The sequence below is a fragment of the Podarcis muralis genome, chromosome 16 (genome assembly GCF_964188315.1).
Source record: "Podarcis muralis chromosome 16, rPodMur119.hap1.1, whole genome shotgun sequence".
Lineage (NCBI taxonomy): Eukaryota > Metazoa > Chordata > Lepidosauria > Squamata > Lacertidae > Podarcis > Podarcis muralis.
In genome coordinates, this window is record NC_135670.1 from 15,369,445 (window position 1) to 15,394,554 (window position 25,110).

A 25,110-nucleotide genomic window follows, 5' to 3' on the forward strand; every position below is an offset into this window, starting at 1 on the left:
GCAGAGCAGCTGCTTGGCATGCAGAAGGCCCCTACAAAATCCCCAGCATCTCTAGGTAGGGCTGAGAACAGCCGTTCAATGAGACCAACTAGGAGGGACATAACCCCGTTTTCTGTAAAGCATCACTGACCCACAGGTTAGGGGAGGCTCCATAGCCACCCAGAATATTATTGTTGGCTATGATATTATTATAGTTGTTGATATTATTATAGGCTGCAGATGGTTTGGGGGCTACTGGCCAGGATGACTCTTCTACCTTCACACTCAGAAGCATTAAGTGCCTCTGAATACCAGTTGCTGGAAACTGCAGGAGAGGAAAGTTGCTGCATTTGCGCTCAGGTCCTGCTTGTGGGCTTCCCCTAATGAGCATCTGGTGGGCCACTGTGAGATCAGGATGCTAGACTATTTGTCCCCCTTGGGCCTGATCCAGCAGGGCTGTTCTTGGCAGGGGAGGCATGCAAGGCGAGGCATCCTCTATATCCTCTATGCCTGGTCACTGAATTTCTCCTTGTCTTCATGGAGGAGGAGGGATCCAGCAGTCCTAGGACCATAGAACTGCAGAGCTAGAAGGGATACCGGTGGTCATCTTATCCAACCCCCTGCAATGCAGGAATCTCAAGCATCTGTGACAGATGGCCATCCAACCTCTGCTTAAAAACCTCCAGTGCAGGAGAGTCCGCCACCTTCCACGGGAGTCTGTTCCACTGTCAAACAGCTCTTAATGCACTTCTGATGTTTATAGGGAAGGGGAATGAGCAGTGCAGGACACGCCACGTAGGAATATGGGGAGATGACCTACTAACTTGACAGGCCCAACTGGACCCACTCACCCCTGTGCCAGGGGACTTTCCCCAGATTCCAAGGGAGAAGCTCTTGGCATTCCACCAGGGGATCCGCTCTGCCATCTGGTCCCATCAGCAACACAAAGCGTGAGCCTTTTCGCTCTATAGTCATTATAGATGGGAGGGGGAGTACTGTCAAATCTGAGCGGAATGGGAAATGGGTGTACCCATCTAGCAGCATCAGCAGAGGAGCCTGGAGTGAGACCCCACTTCCTCCTCCACTCGCTCTTTCTGTTCTATCTGAGGTTGGAGGCAATCTCTTCCAGGTGCTTCTCAATCTCTGGGTTGGGCATACCCACCCCCAGTTCTTTGCTTGGAAATGAGCCTCCTCGTCCCCCTGGTTCCTGACCAGCACCTTCAGGCATTCCCCAAGCAGTGGGAGACACAGCCGAGAGCCAGTCCCCCAAGGAATTACTCGCAGGCAGGGGGACACACACACACACACACACACACACACACACCACTGGGCCTGTTCCAGCTTGCTTTGTGAAGTGGAGGCACTTGTGGGCTGGGGTGCCTCAGACAGTGCCGGGCCTGGCTCACTTCAAAGGCAGGTTCCACTGCCCAGTTTCCCTCCTCAAGAGGCCAAAGTGCTCTTCCTCGCACCTTCATGCCCCAAAGATCACGGCGGCTGAGAAGGTCCTTTTCTTCAGAAGACGCCTGACACAGCCTCCCTCCCTTCCGCTTCTCTCCTTGCTATCTGTTTTGTGCCTGCAGCAATATCAGCTCTGGCTGTGATCTCCTCAGATCTTAGCACTTGGTGGCTTCTGGGATTAGTGAGAGGAGGAAAAAACGCCTCGAATCAGAAGCTGCCATTCCCACCAGCTAAGCAGGGGCTGCCCTGTCATGGATGAGACAGGAGGCAGCTTGCAGAAGGCGGGAAGGGAGGAAGAAGGTGGCGACGGCAAGGAGAGAGAAAGAGAGCATGTCGCCTGATAGGCACAGGGGCTTTATGCTGAGGCCTGCTTTGTGGGCAATGGCTGGCCTGTCATGGAGAAACTGGTAGGAGAGAGAGGCAGGGAAGTCAGACCAAACCAGCCCCTTAACCTCCACTTCTTGCAGTACCGCCATGGTTGAGAGCTGTGGCTGTTGGTGACACGTCACGGTGCGGACTTGCATTCCACAGGCCGTGCCAGCCACACAGCAAATGCGCTGGGCCCCCTGCAGATCCAAGCGCCTCAAAAGAGCCAGTTTGTGCAGCCCAGAGAAATGAATGCAGTGTGTGCGCAACGCTCAGCTCCTCTTTTAGTTCTGCAGCTCTGGTCTCCAATATTTCCAGTTTAGTGCTGAAATGTGGGGGGGGGGGGCTGCTATCTGGATCTGCTGCTTTAAACAGCCAAGACAGAAACATCTAGAAGCATTTCAACGCATCTCAAGCCTGAATATCTCTCCCTTGGTATCTGTTGCTGGCTCGCGCCTGGGGCAGAGGACCTGCTCTGCATGCAGAAGGACGCAAGTTTCATCCCCAGTGGCATGTCTGGGCTTCTGGAACACCAGGGAGCCACTGCCAGTTAACCTAGGTGATGCTGAGCTTGCTTCTCAGTGCTTGTCTGTGTTTAAATCATCCCTTAGTACAGAAGCAGGAGAGCTGGGAGCATACTTGGCTTTTCAGAGGAAGAGGAGATCTCAGTGGTGGAGAACCTAAGAAGAGCCTGCAGGATCAGGCCAGTGGCCTATCTAGTCCCGCATCCTGTTCTTGCAGTGGCCAACCAGATGCTGCAATGGGAAACCCACAAGCAGGATTCAAGCACAAGAATGCACTCTCCTCCTGAGGCTTCTAAACTGGTATTCAGGAGCATTGCTGCCTCCAACCATAGAGGTAGAGCATAGCTATTGTGGCTAGCATCTTCCTCCATGGATTTGCCTAATGGAGTACGAGCTTTGCCTCTCACAGTTCCAATCCTTGGCACCAATGGGAAAGGTTATTCTCTCCCTGAAACCCCAGAGAGTGTCTGCCAGTTAGAGTAGATTGGCCTTCTGCAGCCTGATGCCCTCTAGACCTTTTGGACTACAACTCCCATCAGCCCAGCTGGCATCACCCTGGCCAAGGAGGATGGAAGCTGGGGGCCACCAGGTTCCAGAATGGCTTGATCCTGTGCAACAGATTGCATTGTTGCTCCAACTATATTTCTTCTATGGGACCTTCCTAACTTGGCATTATGGAAAACTGCCTTTAAGCATGTGAAGAATGTCTCTTATCCACTGAATGAAACTAGAGCGACAGAAGCATCCCTGATCAGAATTGACACACATCCCAACGTCTTGCAACACTATGCAGGACCAAACTATAGAAGTGGTGTTAATTGGGCAACTAGCCATGGTCCCGACAAAAACCACACCACTGAAGGTGCTGTTTGGTGACCCCAATGGAAGAGGCAAAGAGAAGCTTCTGGGGGTCAGTTTCCATCAGGACCATGGCAGGAAGCAAAGGGTTAAACTATCGTCCGTCTCTTACTGCCCCCCTTGCTGGCAACTGTTATTTACATTTTTTAAAAAAGGTGCACATCAATTGCATTGACACAATTCATGCCAACTCTCATTTCACCCACAGGGGCTGCCCTCAAAGGGGCAATTCCTCTGCCCTGGCAGGCATCTGCCTCCCCTTCCTTGACCTTACCAGGATGCCTCTCAGCTTGCAAGGATCCCAGGCATCCCATCCCCTCAGAATATATTGGAGGGGGGGCATTGTTTTCCACCCCACTTCCTACCCCAAATGGAGCAGACCTTCCAAACACCCATCATGAGCTGTAAACTTTCTTTAAGTGGGGAGACCTACCAAAGGCCACCTGCAGAGGCACCCCTCACGCCATCCACAAGGCAAGGAGATGCTTTCTTTGGTTTATTTGAAGCATTTCTGTCCTCTTCAACCAGAAAAGGAAAGGCTCCCAGGATAGTCACAACTGTAAGGCAGTCCAAAGGAATGGGGATGGAAGAGGAGCAGGAGAGGAGAAAGCAAACTCAGGCACTAGTTCTTATTTACAGTGTTCTGGAAGAGGCAGCATCCAAGGACCCAGAAGTTGGTGATTTATTGGCTGAACTGATGGAAAGGACCTGCTGCCCGTTTCTCCCTCTCCTGGAATGACTCTGGAGAGAGGGAGCTGGTGGTGCTGGCCTTCCTGCAGAGGGGAGTCCCGTGGCCATCCCAGTGGGGCTTCCTCTCATTTGCTTGCCAAGCCGCCTTTGTAAACTCCACACAAACACCAAAAAAAGGAGAGGGTGGAGACACAGCAGGTGAAGAAGCCCAGATCTGTGATCCAGGCTGGGCACAGAGGCCAAAACCCCTGATAATATCTCTCATATAACATAAGAACATCAGAAGAGCCTGCTGGATCAGGCCAGTTGCCCTTCTAGTCCAGCATCCTGTTCTCACAGGGCAAATCGGAGGCAGGGCTTGAGCACAAAAGTCCTCTCTCCTGTGGCTTCCAGCAACTAGTATTCAGAAGCATCGCTGCCTCCAACTTTGGCAGCAGAGCAGAGCCATCCTGGCTAGTAGCCATCAATAGCCCTCTCTCCCGCCTCTGGGGCACAGCGTTGCCTGCCCATCCCACCAGGGGCTCATCTGGGCTGTGTGCAATGTGTGTGCGTTGGTCTGTCTCGCTCTCTGTTGCGAGAGCCCCCTCTGCCTGCAGCCTGCCTGCCTGCATCACATCCACAGCTCAGCGCTGCTGCTCCACGCCGGCCTCTGCAGCAGCTCAGCCGCCTCCGCCTCTGCAGGGCCTTTTTCCTTGAGCCTGCCTGGAGAACTTTGGGCTATGCCTGCCTGCAAGAGAGGCTTATGAAACCGGAGAGAGAGAGAGATTATTTCCAAGCATTCAAACCTGGAATTAGTCCGTCGAAACAGCCCTGAGCAATTAAGGAGAACCGCATGCCTTGTATGTTGAAGACCACATGCTCATCTGAAGGACCTCAGGCTGGGAGGAGGCTGGCTGACACTGAAATCCATCCATCTCAGCGTTGCCAAGCCAGCTGACAGTCTCTTTCCAAGGCCTCATACAGCTCTTTCTCAGCCGTACCTGGAAATCCCAGATGTGGATCCTGGAAGCCTTTAAATAGGGGCATAAGAAGCTGCTTTATACAGAGTCACTGATCAGCAGTAGCTCATCAGGGTTTCAGACGGAATTCTCTCTGCCCTACCTGGAAATGCCAGACATTGAGCTAGGCAAGCAGCTGCCCTCCCACTGAACTCTGGCCCTTCCTGTAAAACCAAAACAAGTTTCCAGTCCTCATTTTCGGTTTTGAATTTAAATTGGGGCAGAAGGAGCTGCCTTATGCCACTGAGCAACAGAGCCTTGACCTGTTGTTGAGAGGGTCACTGGAGTGGCCCAAGCAAAAGAGAGATTTTCCTCCCCAGGCAACCTGCAGAATTCATCACCGGAGGATGTTGAAATGGCCAAGCTGCTCTGTGGCTGTGAGGAACAAAAGGGACTTCTGCACCATTTCATCAATTTAGCTCCCTTTCAAGGTTTTCAAATAATTTAAGCATTCTGATGATTAGATGGAGGACGAGAGAGAGAGGAAAGAGGAGAGGAGGGAATTGTTGTGGCTTTCAGGAAGAGGGGAAATAAATTGGGGGGGGGGGAGCACTGAAGCTGTTCTTTGGTCCCTGTGACCCCCCCCCCCTGCATTTGCCCACATTGGTTTCTAGAATAGCTCTGAAGACATAAGGGTTGGGCACTTGCAATGTCGTTCCCCCACAATTAAAAATGAAAGCTGAGATTTTTCTGCTCCTGAACTCTCCCACTAGGAACTGAACTCTGCCTTCACTTCAGAGGTTATGGGCTCCAAGTCTTCTTGACCCCTCAGTTCCTTCCCTGGCCCATTTTGCAATCTTAAAAGCTCTGAGTGGGGCTGGTTCCTCTGAGCAGCATTGTGGTATCTTTCTTCAAACACACACACACACACACACACAGCCAGCCCTGTCCTGGTTAGCTTTGAGGAACACTCTATGTAGACAGTGGCTCGGGGGGGGGGGCAGCTGCCTGTGTCACTCAGAGCTTTTTTGCTGCCTTGTTTCACCAGTGGTGGCATGCGCCTTTTGCTCAAATGAGCATGAGCACCTGCAAGCAACACCTGCCACACTTGCTGTTGGGGTCTAACCCACAGGGCAACCCTGTCCCCACTTGTGGGCCCCTTATCTGGCTACCCCTAGCCCCAGTGTAGCACCCCTGTTGACCCAACTTGCTCACCAGCTCTAGAGTTCATGTGGGCAGCCCATGGGTCACATGCAATGGGAGGTAGCCCCTTCCCATATGTGACTACTTGATTACCTTCCACAGCCAAAGACCCACTCAAAATTAATCGCTTTACTTCTGTCGTGGCTGCTCCCTTTGGTTCTCTGGTAGTCTTGAGCTCAGTGCTGATCTAGCCATGCTTGCCTCAGCCAGTTTTGTCCAGATTTCTCCCTGCTTCTGACCATTGATGTGCCAGACAGAGGATGTGCCCAGCACAGACTGGCCCACCTAAAAGGGAAGCCTGGGGAACAGGCTTTGTAGCACAAAAGGGAGGTAGCCAGAGTCACTCGCTCCAAGGGCATCTCGTGATGCAGAATACAGGCCTGCCCTTGCTTAACGGACGCGGGGCACTAGGGCTCTCCCATCTTCCCATTGGGAACTCCTCCACCCAAGATGGCACTGAAGCCTTGAGGAGAGAACAGTTGGCTTCAGAGTAGCCTCAGCAACAGGAATAGTGCATGAATGCTTCCGAGAATAAAACACACCCCTAAGCTTGCCAGTTCTGTGGGTGGTTTCCCACACACACACCAGACCCAAAATATTCTGAAGATGAATGGACAGATGTTCCTGCCAACCCAGGAATCAGTTCACCACCCATTATAATTAGGTCACATATCTTAAAGTCAGATGATTAACCAGCAAAAGCTTAATTCAAAATAACTCAGCGGGGCCATTGATTAGCAGGGCCTTCCCCCCCTCCCCTCCTAAACTGACAGCTTCATTGGAAGCAGTCCATTTGGCAAACAGCTCAGCTCTCTATACCAGAAATTAACTTCCTCAGATAAGTCACATTTGCACAGTTTGGGGAAACATAACAACTAGCAAGACATAGGCCACTCACTGCCTCCTGTAGAGGGCAGGGTTATGGTTAGGGTTCAGCTTTTTATGACTCCTGGGAAAGAGACTTCCCAGGGATACCATTGAAACCAGAGTCTTTTTCAGCAGTGCCTGGAGAAGTCAGAGATTGAGCCTGGGACCTTCCCGTGCAAAGTTGTACCTCTTCCACAGACCTACAGGCCCTCCGAGTAGCCCTGGGAGAGCAGCAGGCCCCAGTTCAGCCCAGCCCTGCATCCTCATGGCACCCACCACCAGCCTTCATGTTCTCCCTCTGGGCTTAGCCCCCCCATGAAGGGCAGCCCTCAAGGAGCTTGCACTCCTGAGTGCAGAATGGGGCTGCCCTGGGGCTTGCTTATCTCCTGGGGTGGCTGCCTGTCCACTCCCAGACCATCTGTGGGTGGTGAACTTCATGCCAGTATCCTGCACATGACAGTCTCTAACCCATCTTGTCAGCTGGGGCTGGTGGAGGGGCAGATTTGGGCCCATGGAGACAAATGTTTCAGTGGTGGGGCTGAGATTGGAGTCCTGGACAGTTTTAATTTTCTGAGGCCATTTTGTCCATTTCATGTATCTCTGCAATGAGATACGAAGACCATTTTCAAGGCGGGTTTGCTTTCATTTTGAACAACAAGCAGCGGCAGCCTCCTTCCTTTACCGAACTATAAATTATCTTACACTTTGTTCAGCACCCTTAGCAGGTATATTGAGATTTTAGCAAGACACAAAGAAATTCTGTCTGGTTAATGGGTAGGTAATTAATCAGTCGGGGGGGAAAAAGTGAAAAAGGTTGCCTCACCTGTCCTGCACCTGCTCTCCTTACTTGGGCAGGGTGACCTCCACTCACCTCTGGGGAGTCACCCAGGCCATGACCCTTAACCTCAAGCCTCTAAGCCATGTTGAAGTCAAGAGTGCCTCTGCACACATACAGAGTGCCTTTGCTCAGCTTACAGGAGTAGCGTGGGTGGGGAACGGTGGAACTCCCAGGCATGTCTGAGCCACAGAGGGGGCCAGGCCAACCCATCTCTGGCACAAGCATGGCTTCTGCCAACAGCAAGGCACCCATCCTGCTGCAGTTTCCTCTCCCCTGAGCCAAAGGAGCATAATCACTTTTAGGCTGCTCACCCCCTTCACCCACCCACCCACAGCCTCCTCTCCCTCCCCCCATCCCTCCCTGGGGAATTGCTGAGCAGCCGCTGCAGCCTCCTGTCTCCCCACCCCCCAAAAACGGCTCCTCTTTGATGGGAGCCTTGCTGATGCCTCCTCCCCTCCCTTCTGGATGATCAAAAGCAGAGACAGGCTCCTTTGTGAGCGGGTGCCAACTGTTTCTAAAGGCTTGGGGAGGGGGGGGGTCCCACCCAAGGAGCCGGCAAAGCAAGATAGAATCCACTCATTAAAAAGCATATTTGGATGGGGTTTTAATTAATGGAGGAGGAGGATGCAGTGGTAGAATGGAGGGGAAAGGGAGGACAGAGACCACTCCCACTTCCTCCTCTTCTGCGGGATTGGGGAGGCTGGTGCTATTCCCCATGTCCCACTTTTCCACAGAGAGGCACATTTCTTCTTCCCAGCTAGGCCATCCCCTTGTGCCAATGCCACTCAGGGCCTGGGTGAAGCCCTGCAGCCTTCTGAAGTGACAAGGCCACTGCTTTGGGACTGCCTAGTTGAGTACTCTATGTGTGAAATCCAGCAGCCCCCCCCCCCCATACACACACACATCCCACAGCTTTTTAGCACTTTTGATGGCCAAGTCCAAATACTGCCACAGTTGACTATGGTGGTTCCATCTCAGAGACAGGACCACATGCCGCACTCAGGTCCTGCTTGCAGATTTCCTGCAAGCAACTGGGTGGCCGTTGTGAGAACAGGATACTGGACTAGACAGGCCCCTTTGGCCTGATCCTGATCATGCTGCTACTGCAGGGCTCTTCTTCTGTTCTTATGCTAAGCAGGCAGCCCTCTCAGAGCACCAAGTGCCAGGGCAGAAAAGCCTTCCTGAAATGGGCAGTTGGGCCCATGAGTCCTTTTGTCCCTAGTGACCCATTTTAATCATTTGGTAGCAAGAAGAGGGATTCTCTCTGCTGCTCTGTAAATGCTTGTTGGTTTATTGAGATTTATGCCCCATCTTTCTTTAAAATATCTAATGCAGCTTTCAAGCAAGATAAAATATTATTCATAAGCAGCAGCAACCGCAGCCAAATGATACCAGCAATATCAGAGAGAACCACTTGGCTATCTAAAAGTCAACAAAAACCTACAAACAGATGAAGGTTTAAGGCTCCACAAAAACTTGCCAAGGTCCTCGCTGCCTTTTTAAACCTAAACCACAATGGGAGCAGGCAGAAGTCCCTTGGGAGAATGCTCCAGATTTTATGTGCCGCAGCCAACAAGGCTCTATCCTGTTCCATAAAACTCCTTGGATGGCTTGTAACATTTCAAAACACAATAAAACGAGATGACTTGGGGAAGGGCTACAGCTCAGGGGAAGAGCCCCTGCTTGGCATGCAGAAGTCCCAGCTTCAGTCCTGGCAGCTTCTTCAGGTAGGACTTGTGCAGGCTCCTGCCTGAAGCCCTGGAGAACTGCTTCCTGGGAGGAAGTAATCACAGGCAGATTCCTCTATATTTTGAAACAGCAAGGTCAAAAGGGGCATTGATACCAGCGCCAGGTGGGCTTCTCTGGGTCGGGAGCACCTCCATCAGCAGGATGCCACCAACACTTTTAAAAATCATAGCTGTTGGATGCTGAGCTGAGAGGGAACCCAAAGGTCACCTTCCTGTCCCAATCAGTTCTGACCACCTCAGGGCTTAACTTCTACATTCCTGTTTAATCAGCCCTTTATTCAAAACCACAGACTGAATTTCTACTTCATTTTGGGTGGAATGATCACAGCTTAGGGGCTGAGTGTCTGCTTTAAATGCAAACAGCCCCAGGTTCAATCCCTGGCTTCCACCAGGTGGGAAAGGGTCATGTCTGAAGCCCTGGTGAGGTCCTGGCAGTCAGGGTGGGCAAGACTGACCTTAGCTCAATGGCCCACTAGATAAGATCAGAAGCTTCTGGCTGCAGCTGGATCAGACCAAAAGCCCCTCACAAAATGGGAAGTCCCCATTTTGTGAGGGGCACAGCACCTTTCCCCCTTTGTATTGCTACGTGTTGAAAATTGCCCATTTACTCCTCTCCCTGAGCTTGGGCTGCTCAGCTTTCCAGAAAATCACTACAGAGCCCGCAAAATGTTCTAGGTTAGAATAAGGGCCTCTTGAAACCAACCATCTTGTCTCTGTGCCCAACCATGGAGGTCTGGAAGCTTGCAAGAGCTCATCTGTGCAGCAGCCCATTTTTGGAAGCTCAAGAACAGGGCATGAAGTCAAACAACTTCTTCTCTGCCCCTTGCAGGTATCCTTCCACCCCAGCATCCTAAAAAAGCAACAGTGCATGACTTGACTCTCCCAGCTATGCCTAAGGAGGAGGCATCTCTGCAAGAGGCTTTTGTGGCTGTCGCACAGCATGTGCCCATGTGGAAAGGCTTCAACCTCTTCCCTGTGCTCTGGGAGTGTTGGTCAGCTCTGTAGTTAACAACTCACCTGGTTGCCAGAGGTGACTAGGAATTCCACACAGGCGAGTGCATAGAATAATCTAGTCATCTCTATTTCTGTAATGGGGCTTTCTCTCCTCTGTGGCCAGCATGGAAATCTGGCCTACTAGGGGGAATGCAGGCTAGTAACTTTTGTGGGCTTATTTTAAAAGGGCAGGTTAGACCACCACCTCCCATCCTCCTTCACCATGGTGGCTATTGTTATTTTTAATATGCACACTAATAGTAGACACACAATTAACATAATGTCTACTTTGTACCTAACACTCGTCTTCTGTGTCGGTGGAATTAGAGAAGTTTCTTTAGCTTTCTGGAAGGCCAGTAACCAGAAAAAGGTGGCATGAGGTCAGAAATAGGTGTATGTACAGCCTGGCATCCCTTCATCTCTGCATATTTATCCCTTCTTCCAGTAACAAACTCAGGTGGGTGAGTGCCAATAGGATTGGAGCCAAACTGGGGCCACCCGGAAAAAAGAGAGGCGTATCAGCATTCTCGGGGGATTTGCCAAAGTGCAAATAAAATAAATAAAAACCAGGAAATAACCCAACGAGCAACTGAGTAAGGACTGAGCATGCTTAGTAGCCACAGAATTTATGGCACTTGGTTGGAAATTTAAAAATGGGGAGAAGAGAAGGGAATGGAATGGGCAGGCAGGCACACTAAACAGGACTGCTCCTACTCAGAGACAAGGCTACACTACAGTGTCTATGCCCACCCTTCAAATAAAAGATTTTACAGCTTACCCCAGTTGGGTACAAAATGCACAGTTCATAATGAGACATTAAAAGCACATAAAACCAATTTTATTTCAAGATTAGAAGTGCTATTAAAAGAAGAAGCAACTGAAAGGGCTGAAAAGACAGCTGTGTTGGCCCCAGGCCAGCCATCCCAGGCAGAAGGTCCTGTGAGAGGGGTGGCATCAGCAAGGAAGCCATGTGTCATACTGGGCACAGCCCACCTCACCACTCTCAACCCAGAACAGATCCTCCATAAGATGCCCTCTGCGGACCATCATAGCCATCATTTTCTCTGTTGAAAGTGTCAGCTTGGATAGCTCAGTTGGTAGAGCATGGTGCTGATAACACCAAGGTTGCAGGTTTGATTCCTGTATGGGACAGCTGCATATTCCTGCATTGCAGGGGGTTGGACTAGATGATCCTCAGGTTCCTCCCTTCCAACTCTACACTTGTATAATTTTATTACTCATCTCCATCTAGAATCACACCAAGAAATTGTGCTATACTGATGACAGGAAGCAGCTCAGCTGCCTCTGGCTCACACTGGAGCAGGGCAAAGGGAAGGAGCTGGGGGGCCAGAGATGCCTTTCAGCTGGCCCCTCCCTCCCAGTGGGGCTCCCGTGTATTTTCCTTTGCTTTATTTTACATACCTGCCATTCATTTGTTCATTCCAGTTCTGCTCCCCTTCACCTGCGGCCTGTGCCAGCCTGGATTGTTAGTGGTGCAGCATAGATCCTACAATAGGCAGCATGATAGGATGAGCCCTCCATGCTTTGAACCAGGTGCTCTTTGGGGTCTCGGGTGCCTCCTGCATGGAGAAACCTCCAGTGAGTGAGCACAGAGAACTGCGTGGAGCCCCTTTTCCTCTCTCTTTCTCCCCAGCCCATGTTGGCCTCATCAGCCTGTAGTGCAACAGCATCCTTTTGGTAGGCTGGGAACATCCCTCCATCCTCAGCCAGAGCAGCTCTGCTGTCTCCTGGTGGAATTAGCATTTAGATAGCCAGGTTTATCTCCCAGGAGCACATCCCTGCCCTTCCCGACATGCTTCTCCATCGCCAGCAGCTATTAACGCAGCCACCCAGCTTAGCCTGCCTTTCTTCCTCGCTCAGCCTCTGCCCCCTCTCACTCTCTGGGGTCCTTGGCAACTCTCCCCTTCCTACAGATTGCCACTGCCCCCCACCTGCCTGGCATCCCTAGCTCACCTCCTCAGTTTCCCATTTCTCCTGCGCAGGGGGGCACCACCGTAGGCCAGGAGGAGGAAGGGGATAGAATTAATAGCTCACTTGCTTGCCAAAAGAGCTTCCAAGTTTCCCTGCCAGTTTCCCTGCTCTCCCCTTCCAGCCCAAGCAGGTCCCTCCTTACCAAAGCAGGGCGGGGTATTTCATTTTTGTATTGAAAAGCTGCCTTAAGTTAGTGCAATCTCATGCACATTTACTCACATGTAAGCCCCACTGAGTTTGGTGGGGCTCAGCCTCAGCTAAGTATGCAAAGGATGGCCACGTAATTGGAATTCCATATGAGTAATTTGAGGTTGGGAAGGGTGGAGAGAAAAATATTGCATTGAAAAATCATGATAGCACACCCACAAGGGAAAAAAAAGGGGGTTCCTGAAACCAGTCTGCTGTTCAACGCTTTCATGTTGACCTCTGGCCTGCCATACCTTGGTCTTCTTCCAGCAACCATGTGAAGGAACTCCTTAATAGACCCATTTTGCAGATGAGGAATTAAAAATTAGACGTGACCAAACCTGGGATTCAGAGTCACAAGCTCCTTCTCCCAAAAACACATAAAATCCGCTGGGATATTCTCACAACCATCTCACAGCATATTCTCACAACCGTTTCCGCACTTTGTACCTAAATGCAAACATTTCGGGTCATCCTGCTTTGTTCGCAATGGATGCACATCTTGAACTGTCCTTCTGAAATCCTGCAACTAGTCGTGCCACAAAATGCTCTGGGTTTTGCTGCTGCTGTTCAGCTTTAGCCCCAGGGTTCCCCCTCCAGACAGCGATAAAGCGAAAACACTGGGGAAACATCACAGAACAACTAATAAAGCAGAACAATATGTGAATGGTCCTGTATGAATCCACTGCACATGCACTATTATTGTGTCGATGTTGCAGAACACACACACAAACACAGCCCATCCTGGAGGGGCCCTGGAAACGAAGCAGTGAGCCTACTCCAAAACTTTCTCAGACATGAGCAGTATTGAAAGCAGAATTGCATATAACCACCCCAATGCCAGAATAAGGCAGTGTTCCTGTGTGCAGATGGAAAGGGATGGGTGAACTAAATCTCTACCTGCTATACACTTGGTCATGCCTGCCTGAGTTGCTCCTCTCTCTCTCTCTCTCTCTCTCTCTCTCTCTCTCTCTCTCACACACACACACACACACACACACAATGTTGACACTGCATGTATCTCCCACAATTCCATTCAGGGGTGTTTTTGGTGTTTTTTACCTGCATCTTTGAAGAAGCTCCTTCTGCACACCCTCCATCCATGCTGCCAACCTTTCCCTGCCTAGGGCACTCTGTAGTTGTGCAGGGGCAATGCTCCCCAACCCTGGACTCTTCTCTTTCCCCCAGCTCACCTGAGAAACCGTCTCCCCATGCATCAGGGTCCTGGGTATTCAGATAGGGTGGAACTTGACACATCTTTTTGTCACCCTTTCCCCCTCCTCCCCAGCTGACATATTTTGCACATGATCAGAGGTGCTTTTGTCTTCCAAGCATTCCAGACAGGTGGTGCCCTCATTCAAGTCAGGCCTGGGAGAGGAGGGTTGGGGATCAGTTCTGAGAGGGGAGCAGGGTAAAAACAGTGATTGGGAGGGGACAGGCAGACAGGATTCCTGGGTCTTGTTTCCCTGGGGCTTTGAAGGACGCCTATTCAGAGATTTGTCTCCCCTCTTACCCAATCCCAGTGGCAGAAAACTTCCTTCTGCTTGATGCCACAAGCCATTTTGATTAATGACTACATAGGTACCCTCTCTGCACTCCCAATTTGGAAAGGGCCGAGGAGCTAGAGTTTCAGGCTCCCTGGTGAATTCAAAATGGACCATTGGTTCTGAGTACTGCTGGTGGGGAGGGGGGCAACTGGGACACCCCAAGAAAGGGGCAAAGGGGCGACTGTTTCGGGATGGGGATGTGGGTGGGGAAGGGAAGATTTGAAATGATGCAGTCATGGAAAGAAAAGAACAGAAATGAATCTAGCGAGAAAGAGACATTAAAAAAAAAAGCAAGATGCAGAGAAAGATGTTTAAAGAAAAGAAAAGAAAAAAAGTTGTTTTTTCTCCAAAAAACATTCTTACCTAGTTTTCTTTTTTGTAATTTTTTTTCTTCATGCTAATATCACACGGCCTATTTGTTGATGTAAGTTGACTGAATTCCGTGGTTTGCTCTCTTATTTTTAAAAACAAACAGAAAGGGAAAAGAGGAAGAGGCAAGAAAAGGCAATATTAGTGTTTTAGCAGGAGAGGATGGGAAGCCAGCCAGACAGCCGAGGGTTTTATTGCTCTTAATTCTGCTGTTTTATCTGTTTAATTTTTTGCGCATTAAATGACTTTTTTAATTCTTTTTTTTTCCTTCTTCCTTTGATTATGATTTCTCTAGACTAATGTGTTGCAAAGGAGAGAGAGAGGAGGAAAGAAAGAGGACAGTTTAGTGGCCAGGGATGGAGACGGAGGGGTTTGGCTAGCTATAACTCTCGTGGCTTGAGTTGTCTTGTGTCAAGGGGGCAGGGTGCCTGCGAGGTCACTAACCCACTCTCCCCTCTTCTGTCTCTCCCCCTTTTCTCTCTGTTCTAGGAGGTGAATTAGTATTGCCCATAATAACAGAAGACTCCCTAGACACCCCTCCAATTGCCACCCGGTCTCCATTCATCCCCCCGCCTCCCACCTTTGGCCCCTTCCTAACCGTAGTCGAGACCACCAAAGACACCCTTTCCCCGCCATCCCATCCAAGGCCCCCCTGTCTGGCCGACCAAGACGACAGCGACTGCGAAGAAGGGATCGAGGCCTCCGGCTATGCCTCGGGCGAGGTTTTCGACTCCAGCCTGCCCCCTACTGACGACGAAGATTTTTATACCACCTTCCCCCTGGTCACGGATAGGACCCTAATAGGCCGGCCGGAAGGAGCTTCCAAAAAGGCCCAAGGATACCGCCCCAACCTTAGGACAGGACTGCCGGCTTCGCCCTCCGTCCCCGACCTCCTGACCTCCACAACCTCTCCCAATCTGGTCCGTAACATTCCCGCCGGCAAAATGAACAACCGGGAACCCCTCAACCCCCAGCCAAAACAGTACCCCCCACTCTCCACCTCCTTTGAGCCCGACAAGCTAAACAGGCTTAAGTACCCAGGTATAACCTCTTCCCCCAATTTCCACAATCTGCCCACAGCTAACCCCACCGGCCCCGGGGAGAGGGGGCCCCCCGGTGCCGTGGAGGTCATCCGGGAGTCCAGCAGCACCACCGGCATGGTGGTCGGGATCGTGGCGGCCGCGGCCCTCTGCATCCTCATCCTCCTCTACGCCATGTACAAATACCGCAACCGGGACGAAGGCTCCTACCAGGTGGACCAAAGCCGGAACTACATCAGTAACTCGGCCCAGAGCAACGGCACGGTGGTCAAGGAGAAGCCAGCCGCTGCTGCCAAAACGCCCAGCAAGAGCAAGAAGAACAAAGACAAGGAATATTATGTCTGAGCCCCCCCTCCCAGCCCCCCCAGCCCCTGCGTGCGCCAGAGAGACCGACACCCAGCCGGCGCACGCAGTGGAGCCACCCAGACCTACACGCACCCAAACTTTCTGGAGAGGAGACCACCCAAGCGCATCCTTCCCCTTCTTCCGCATCCGAGAGGCCAGCTGATGGCGCCCTCCAGTGGCCACCTCCACCCACTCCTCTTGGGTTTGCTCATCCCTTGTTTACTTTAAGCCCTTCCCTCCTCGCAAAAAAACACACAAAGGAACCACAGCAAGAAGGTTGCAGGGTCTGTCTCCCTCCCTCCCCACCTCCTTTTCCACCCTGGCCATCCAACCCTGCAGGGTTGCTGTTTTTTCCCCTTAGGGAAATGGAGGGGGAAGGGAAGCCACAGTGGCCGAGGTGAAGGGAGGCAGCGTTGGCCTGAAGAGAGGGACGCTGGGAAGGAGGAGAATTAAGGGGGGGGGGGATTTCAAGCTTCCCAGGTGAGGTTGGAGCCAGAATGCTGCTTTGTGATCTGTCTGCAAGAGAGTCTTTGCCCCTCTCTTTGTTGAGGGGCTTTTGGTGTGGAAAACAAAAAACTGGGGTCCACCCGTCTTTCCTCACCCCACCCCACCCCAGCACCACGCTCTGAAACAGAGATGCCTAGCTGGAGCTCACAACTCTACAGAACCCTATAACTGAACTGGGGGGCAGAGAGGACCCACAGTGGCCAAATACAACCCCTACTCCACCTCCTCCTCTATCTCTTGGAATTATCTCAAGCAAAGGGGTCTGTCCTTTCTATCATTTCTCTCTCTCTCTCTCTCTCTCTCTCTCTCTCTCTCTCTTCGTTAATGTGTCAGAGTCTTGGAAATGTGTGGAATAAAACAAAAAGATTTTTAAAAAGAAAAACTACTAATTATAATAAAAGAAGCAGGTGACGTGGATTTTGCTTGCGCTGTTGGGCTGAGGACTCCCTCCTTCCCCAACAGCCAACACCTAGCCTGTCTTGTAATAAAAAGAGGGAGTAAAGTTGAGGTGGTGTTTGACACCCATAAATCAATGCAGTGGAGCGCAGCTTTGGGGTGCAGCTGCATTGTGCGTGTGTGTTTGCGTGTGGAGGGGGGGTGGATCAAGTATCTCCCGGGGGTTTTGTTTTGCAGGGGTCCAAATGAACCAACCTTCAATACCTTCCATCCCTTCCCCGCCCCTTTTCACTCTCCCTTGGATCAAGGTGCTACTATATTGTGGTCTTTCTTTAAACTGTGTTACAAGCATGTGAGCCTTGGGCTGACTTTTAGTTTTATGTCGTTTGTCGGGGCCGGGTGTCGAGAAAAAAAGTGTGTGTGGAGCCAGATGCAGCAGCAACAGCAGCAAGGACATCCCTTTGCATCCAAGCCGCAAGCAGACCCTGGCAGTTTCTCCAAAGGGCGCAATGGCCAGTGGGAGGAGGGCGAGGACGTGTCCGTGTGTGGTGCAAGTGGTGAGCGCATGGGCACAGCTGGGGCTCCAGTGTCTCTTCCCTCCCCACCCTTCGGCTGCCTTCCCGGTTCTTCCAAAAAAAAAAAAAAAAGGAGGGAGACAAGTCAAGAGGAAGCCATAGATAACTCTGTGCAGAGTTCGATCTATCTGTCTATCTATAAATACACAAAGATATATATATAAAGATATATAGAGAGAGATATATAAGATATAAAAAGTATACATAATATATGGAGAGTTTAGAGGCGGCCGTTTGAAGGAAGGGTCAGGGAAAGGCTCTTGGCTCCAGGAGTCAGGTGGAAGGGTCTGCGATGGCAGCAAATGGCCAGTTCCTACATTTGCCCAAGGTCAGGGCTGGGGAGCTCCACCGTTCAGATCCTAGGGGCGTTGTGGGGATGGACCTCTCCTCCCCAGGTGAGTTTTGAGGGTATAGATGAGGGGTGACGGCTTATTCCAAGACGGCAAGAATAGCCCCTTGGTCTTTCCTCTGGGTGTGAGTGGCCCTTTGAGAGGGAGAGTTTGGGGTGACCATTGAGGGCGTTTAAGGGGCAAGCCAGGTCAGCTCCAGGGGGGTGGAGGGGACACCTCAACAGTGTCCTCACTACCCATCTGCTTTCCCAGGAGAATGGCCCAGGACAAGGTCCATTAGGGTGAGTGGGGCAGCCCCCCCCCTTCTTCATTACAGCAATCAGTTTGTGTGGGGTGGTCCTGGCTGTCAGCTTCTTCCTCCTCTTAAGTCTCAATGTTGCCCTTGTAAGCACTTAGCAGGGAAGAGGGAGAGGAGGGCAAAACTAGACTTGAGTTGACTCTGCGCCTCCTTGTCTGTGGCCCAGCTCATAGACTGGGCTCTCTGCTGTGGCCCAGGGCACGGAAACAGACAAGTGGCCTTGTTGCTGCCCCAGCTGCAGGAAGCATTGCCTCTTTCAAATACATCCTCTTCTCCCAAGCCTTTCTTTCAACACCAAAAAGGGCAGTCCGTCCCCCAGCCCAAAACATTAAAAGTTTGTAACAAGTTTTGCATGAATCTTCAGTGATTTACCTTTGCAGGAAGAGCCAGGACTTATTGTGACATTTGCCTCCCTGCTGCCTTACATAGCAACTGAGACTCTTTGTCCCTGATAAAGGAGCTCCAAGCTCAAACTGCTCCCAAAATTGAATCCGGAATAATGCAAGTCGGAGAAGGGTCTGTAGAAGGGATCAGTTATGTCCACCTGTTATCTCACAGGGCTCAGGTTTCCAGGCCACTTGTGATCCTGGCCACCCTCCAGTTGGTCAGTGCCCTCCTTAAAACGGACCCAGAACTGGACCCAGGGCCCCCAATGCAGCCTGATCGGAGCAGAACCATCACCTTGCTCCTCACCCTCTTCCTGGCCTGCCGCTCCTGCAGCCACAGCCGGCCCCCTGAAATTTGGGATAGGGGAGAAATTCTGCAGAGTTTGCATTTAAAGGCGAGCCCTTCCTCAGTTTGCACTTTTCTGAAACAATCTGAGCCAATAGACGGCAGCCCTCCTTCGAAATTCTCACTTCTCCGAACTTTGCAATTGAGTTCTCTAGCCAGGCGATGTGTGAAAAAAATGGATATATTGGTGGAAATAGCACACAAAAACACATATGGGAATTTCTTCGCAAAATGTTAATTAGGGGAAATTGCAGATGAAAAGGTAGGGGAAATCCACACTGAAATGGTGGGTTTTTGTGAGGACTTAGGGGGAAATCGCAAACTGGTGTTGAAATGTAGAGTACTGGATTTAATAATGGAAAAATGAGGAAATAAGAAGCACTAAAATGGATTGGTTTGCCCCCTCCCTTCGTACAATTGTTTTGTCACACACACCCCCACCGGGCTTAGGTGACAGCCCAGCTCAGTGGAAAGTATTTGGGGGTAAGGCTTTAACAGCCTTTAAACAACTGCTAGGCGTGACTTTGCAGAACTTAATTGGGGCCTGGGATGGATGGAAGGGAGGATTTTCCACCAATGCAGATCTTTGCCATTTTGCAATGCAGTTTTGCACCACTGCAACAGCAGGAGGTCGGGGGGGGGCTTGGAGGCAGCTCTCCCTGCTGCATGACCCATTGAGGGGCAAGGAGACCTGCCCTGTATGGTATCCAGGAGGCTTTCTTACAGCTGCAATACTATACTCACTTAACTGGGAGTAAGTCCATTGAAATCAATGGAACTTAATTCTGAGTAGGCATGCGCAGGCTTGTACTGTAAGCAACTGGGAATAGTTGTGCTTTAACCTCTGGTGTGTATAAGAAGAGATGCTGAGATTCAAAAGGAGAACCTGCATTAATCTCAAAACAATTTGGTGGCATTTTAGATCTGGATTAATCTTAACATCTTAAAATATTTTGAAATTTCACTTTTCCAAGTCCAGCTTGGTAGGATGCTTTTCAAACGTTTCCATCTTGCCGATGGATTTTAATGCAAGTGGGTTAAAAAGTTTTCTCTTCCCAGTGATGCTTTAAAAACCCTAAATGCCATGTCACCTGTGGCTGGAGCTGAGGAAATAAATGCAGAGGCTGTTAATTAAAAACTTTGCAAGCAAATTCAACTCTGGGGATTTCCCACCCCCACCCCACCCCTTCCACATTCATTTGAGGCCTAGTTATGACATAACTTGCTTTCAATGAGTTTACAGGCATCGTTAAACGCGGGCCCCAAAACCTGCAAAGGAAAGGCACCACAAGAGCTGCTGCTTCATGAGTGTTGGCTGGGCTAGTTAATGCAGGAAAGGATACCTCAGCCTCTTACAACTGGCACCAAGCGAAGGCCTTTCCCTTTGGGACAATCAGCAATGCCAGGCACCCAGCGCCACCCAGGTCAGGGCACTGGGGCTCTGGACACCAGGAGACAGAGTGGAGCAACTGCCTCAGGCAGCTGATGCTGGCAGGGGGCAACACCCCACCCCGTCAGAGGTCAGAACTCTGTGTGCCTCACACAACTAGTTTGGCACCCCTAAAACTACTCTGGTGTCATGGAGGGCATTGCCCCATTGCCAGTGTTGAAGGAAAATTCAGCTGCCGGTCCAGTTGACCTCTGTAGGTAACGTGGGGAGGGGGCAACTTGGGCTGGCCCTGGGCTAGTGAGCTTCCACAGGCTGGAGCAACAGCCCTTCACCTCTCAGCTCCTGCCCTTGCTGGAGGGGGGGGGGCGCCTTCCTGAGGTAGCAGATCCTCTCCTTGGTGTGTGTGTGTGTGTGCGCGCGTGTGTGTGCGTGAGAGAGAGAGTGGGTGTCCAGTGCCTGGCGGTCTCTTGGTGCTATAATAATTGTTCAGCGATCCCGTCCTTGAATGTAGCTTATTAGCCAAATTGAACCCAGTCCTGTAGTGGACGGACCTTTCCCGCTTCCCCATACAGAGTTTTCTGCTGGGCTACATCAAGGGGGCAGCAGAAACCTTGTTCTGTGCCAGAGGGTGGAGGTGGTTGTGAACCATGAGGCCTGGCCTGCACCCGCTAAGGTAGCCTGATGCCCTCCGGTGCCATGGAAGAGAGTGTGACCCCATTGCCAACGCTGGGAGTCAGATCTGGTCAGGTTCCGAACGTGGGGTGGCAGGGGACATCCTCAGGCTGGCAAGTGTGTTAGGGCAAGAGCCCTGAGGTCTCCCCTTTGCAGACGGTATGAAGAGTGTTTAAGGAAAGTGAGGGATAATTTGGGGAGAGGCTATTGGCCGTAGAATTGTAGAGTTGGAAGGGTTCCCAAGGGTCGTCTAGCCCAACCCCCCTGCAATGCAGGAATTGCAGCTAAAGGATCCCTGACAGATGGTCATCCAACATTCAGCTGGTGAGTCACAACCCCCAACTGTTGGGCCAGGGATCACGAACGCCAAGATGCAGGTTCTAGAGGCGCCTTTCCGGCAGTGAAGCTGAGAGGGTGAGGAAGAGAGAATGGTGGGAGAGGCTTGGAGAGGGAGACGGTAGCACTGGGTGGTTCCCTTAAAAAAATGGAGGACTTTGCAAAGCTTCCAGGGGTGGGTCAGGGCTTCTTGGCTGGATGTTTCCATGAATACAGAGAGTGTGCCACATGCAAAGCAACTTCTAATTTTGTCAAATAACCCAGGATGGAAATTTTTGAACTATATAGAACTCTTCCTCGTGTGAGAAGAGGGTGGGGAACACAGCTTCCTGGGACAAAACCTGGAGTTCTCCCCTCTTTATAGTTTATGGGCTGTATCCAACTAAGGTCCAAGAGTCAACCAGCTTAAATTCATGGACCTCTGTTAGTCATGTCCGTTAATTTCAACGGGTCTGCTCTTGAATATGACAAATGTATAACCAGTGGCAGATTTATAGGTATGCACAGAATTAGGGCTCCACGAGGCTGAGGGGACTCCCCAAGTTATCAGTCGATGTTGTTAACTGAGGGGAAACCTTTGAAATGTGATGTCAATGACTCTAGTATTTTAGTTTGTTGTGCTGTTTCCACTCCCTCTTAATGTCAGTATTGGCTGGTCCATTAGAACAACCAGGTCTTAGCCTGACCACACGAAATATCAAGCATTTTTCAGAAAAATATTTCACCCAAATATCATCATTTGTTCTCCGGCCAAACAGTTCTCTGCACCACTCAGACAATCTCAGTCCAAAAGTAGCACTGTGGCAAAGAAGTCCCACCCATCTGTCTAGGCAGAAAAACAAATTGATATTAAATGTGTGTCAGTGGTGCTACTGGCTCTGAGACCTGCTTGTGTAGTTTCCCCTTCACCCCTCTTGTCCTGATAGCAGTCCAGCCTGGTTGTCCCAGAGCTCAGAGCTCTTTCTGCTCAGAGCATGCTCAGAACTGTTTCCTTAAAGGCTACACTACAGTAACAAAGCTCCGCACCCAGCTTCCTGTGACCAGCCTTGTTGATTCTTTAATGTTTATTTCATTGTTTGCAAGCTCGTTCTTATGCATGTAGCTTTGTCCTATTTTCAGGCACAGTCACATTGATTTAGGCAAAATGTAGGCCCTCCAAAAGGGTCCTGTGGACCATAAATCTGCCACTGTGTATGCAACATCTTGCATGCAACATCTTGTCTTCATTTCCGGAGTCGGTGAAGCTGCCACCTGTATGTCCAGAATCTGAGGAAGATTTCTGTGTAACGCCCAAAAAAAAAAAGCCTGCATCCGGTCTTTTTAGTGGGTCCAGATAATAGGGCAACCTATTTGCTCTGTATGGCCAGCAAAGCAAAGCAAAACGGCCCCTTCCCCAGCTGCTCTCTTGGTTCAGCGCTTGCCTGCTCAGTCAGAAACTGGGGGCGCCCCAGCCACACACGGACATGTGCCCACTCTCAGTTCTTGAGCGGTGTTTGCCACTCCTTGATCCTAAGACACCTTTGGGCTCCTTCAGGTTGTGGAGGAGACACTGGCCTCCATTTGTCCATTTGAATTGCTTCCGACTGATTGGGAGGGGAGTTGTGTTCCTTTTGTGGTTATTCTAGGTGGCCATCTCTGGACCCCACCCCCAATCCAAAGCCAACCAAACCCATCTGGGGATTGGCGGGGGGGGGGTCTGTGTGTCGGGGGGGGGGAGAATCAGCCATTTGTTTTTGTTTTATTTTTAATTTTTCCCCTCCCCACAATCCTCAGCTGTTTCTCAGGCGGGGCCCACCTGCCCACTTCTACGAGAGTGTAATGAGCATTATTACCAAATGTAAATTTATTTGTACATTATTAATATTTTATTTTTATCTGGGGAGGGGAACATGCAGAAGGTCAGAAACTCCATAGGCAAAAACACCCTCAGATCCAAAACCCTCTTTTTTAAATAAATAAAAAATACTAATAATGGTGATAATAAAAAGAATTTGGGGTGGGGTGGGGGAGACCAGTTCCTTTTGACAATGAAATTCCTGACATTTTTTTCCCATTTTTTTAATGGCATTCCATTTGGGGTGGAAATCAGTTTTAATTTGACTTGATTTATTTTGTAATTGATGACTTTTTTTAAACGACAAAGGGGAAAAAATTACCTTTCCTGTTTGTTTGGTTTTTCTGGGGTGGGGTTGGGGGGGATAAACTGTGATTCTGCATATTTACCCTGTAAAATTCCTGTATTCTTCAATGTTATTGTAAAGTGTTACTGATAAAAGATGATTATGAACAAACAAACGAGAAAGTCCAACCCATGTACATTTAGCACAAAGGGGAATACAGTTGATTCTATACTTCGTATACTTTGTTCTAGTCTTTCTTTTGTACGGCTGGGGACTGTGTTGCATGAGAGGGCTCTGGACTTCCCCTCAGATTGAAGTTTATCCGTTCCCATGAGACGAACCATTAAAATAATTGGGTGTATGCCTATTTCCTACCTCTGCGTCAAGCACGACTTTCCAAAATGGTTCCACCACCAGATAGACGTCACACAGACTCCTGTTCATGCTGTGTAACTATCCCTATACAATGGTAAATATTTAACTGGAGAAAAACATTGTTTTGAAGGTGTTGTTTGCATGCAGTGTCCCCATCTGTTCCGGAACTTGGTTGTATTTGACTACTGAAGGGGCAGAATAAATGCCAGGGGGTTTCCACGCAAGCTCTTTACTCCAGAAGAGCCAGACGGGCATCTTTGGGACACCACACCCATCTCTCTCTCGATTTATGGGTCTAATGAGTCTTTCTAAATGCATAGCATTATCCAGATGTCATTGCTCTCCTGTTGAAAGCCATGTGTAGAATTCCAATGGGCTTTCCACACTTGGAATGGGGCGCTTGGTGTGTCCGTGTGGCTCCCACAATGCTCCATGATCTACGCCGTCAAAAAAATGATGGAGCCCAATAAGGCTTTGGATGAGGCAATTCAGCTGCCTTTGGGACTCCCACACCTTAGGACTGAAGCCTAAAAACTTTTAACTTTGCACTAAAGCGCACATCCAATCTAAGCGCTCTTGCACAATTAAAAGGTAAAGGGACCCCTGACAGTTAAGTCTAATTGCAAACGACTCTGGGTTGCAGGTCTCATCTCGCTTTACAGGCCAAGGGAGCTGGCGTTTGTCTGCTCTGCAGACAGTTTTTCCGGGCCATGTGGCCAGCATGACTAAGCCACTTCTGGCACAACGGGACACTGACACCAGAGCAGCGCACGGAAACGCCATTTACCTTCCCGTAAATCTACTATTAATCTACTTGCACTTTTTTTTTGGCATGCTTTTGAACTGCTAGGTTGGCAGGAGCTGGGACCGAGCAACAGGGGCTTACCCCGTCGCGGGGATTTGAAACTCTGACCTTTTGATCAACAAGCCCAAGGTTCAGTGGTTTAGACCACAGCGCCACCCGCGTCCCTCTTGCACAATTCCCTCCACGATATTAAAAGTGTTTTTTATGAAAGATGAGGGGAAACAAAGGCAGTTGCTAAAATGGCACCCACCAGGAAAGACCACAGTTGGGTTTGTTTTTGCATTGTTTATATTTGTCCTTAATTACTTCCTTTTCTTTTTTAGCTCTGTTGCACAAAGAGGTTATTAAAAGCCTTGGTTTTTTTTAAAAAAAGACATAAAACATTGATGAGAATATGGAACTGATGTGAGAGTCTGCTGAAGGAGATGTGTTGGTATTAAAGCTCAATCCACCAGTCATCACTATGCCTCTTTAAGAAAATGGAAGTGAACCCTGAAGGCCATCAGCACCTGTTGAGATTGTGTTGTTCTAGCCATTATCTATTTCCTGTTTCCTGTTGGGGAAAAGACAAGGAGAGGATGGTGGGTGGAAAGAGGAGGTCAACTGGGTGGCA

General features: G+C 50.1%; 1 protein-coding gene across 40 annotated transcripts in view; it reads left to right on the forward strand.

Annotated features, from left to right (window-relative positions):
• The window catches only part of NRXN2 (neurexin 2), a 346,059-nt gene extending 329,865 nt beyond the window's left edge, over nt 1-16,194 (forward strand). For 27 of the 40 annotated variants that reach the window (XM_077920421.1, XM_077920414.1, XM_077920419.1 and 24 more), the window contains one exon: nt 15,046-16,194. In XM_077920421.1, the coding sequence (XP_077776547.1) occupies nt 15,046-15,941 (896 nt within the window). In that variant the 3' untranslated portion in view covers nt 15,942-16,194. The remainder of the gene's footprint in view (nt 1-15,045) is intronic. The other 13 variants (XM_077920435.1, XM_077920436.1, XM_077920437.1 and 10 more) reach the window with 1 other exon arrangement.
• The last annotated feature ends 8,916 nt before the right edge of the window (nt 16,195-25,110 follow it).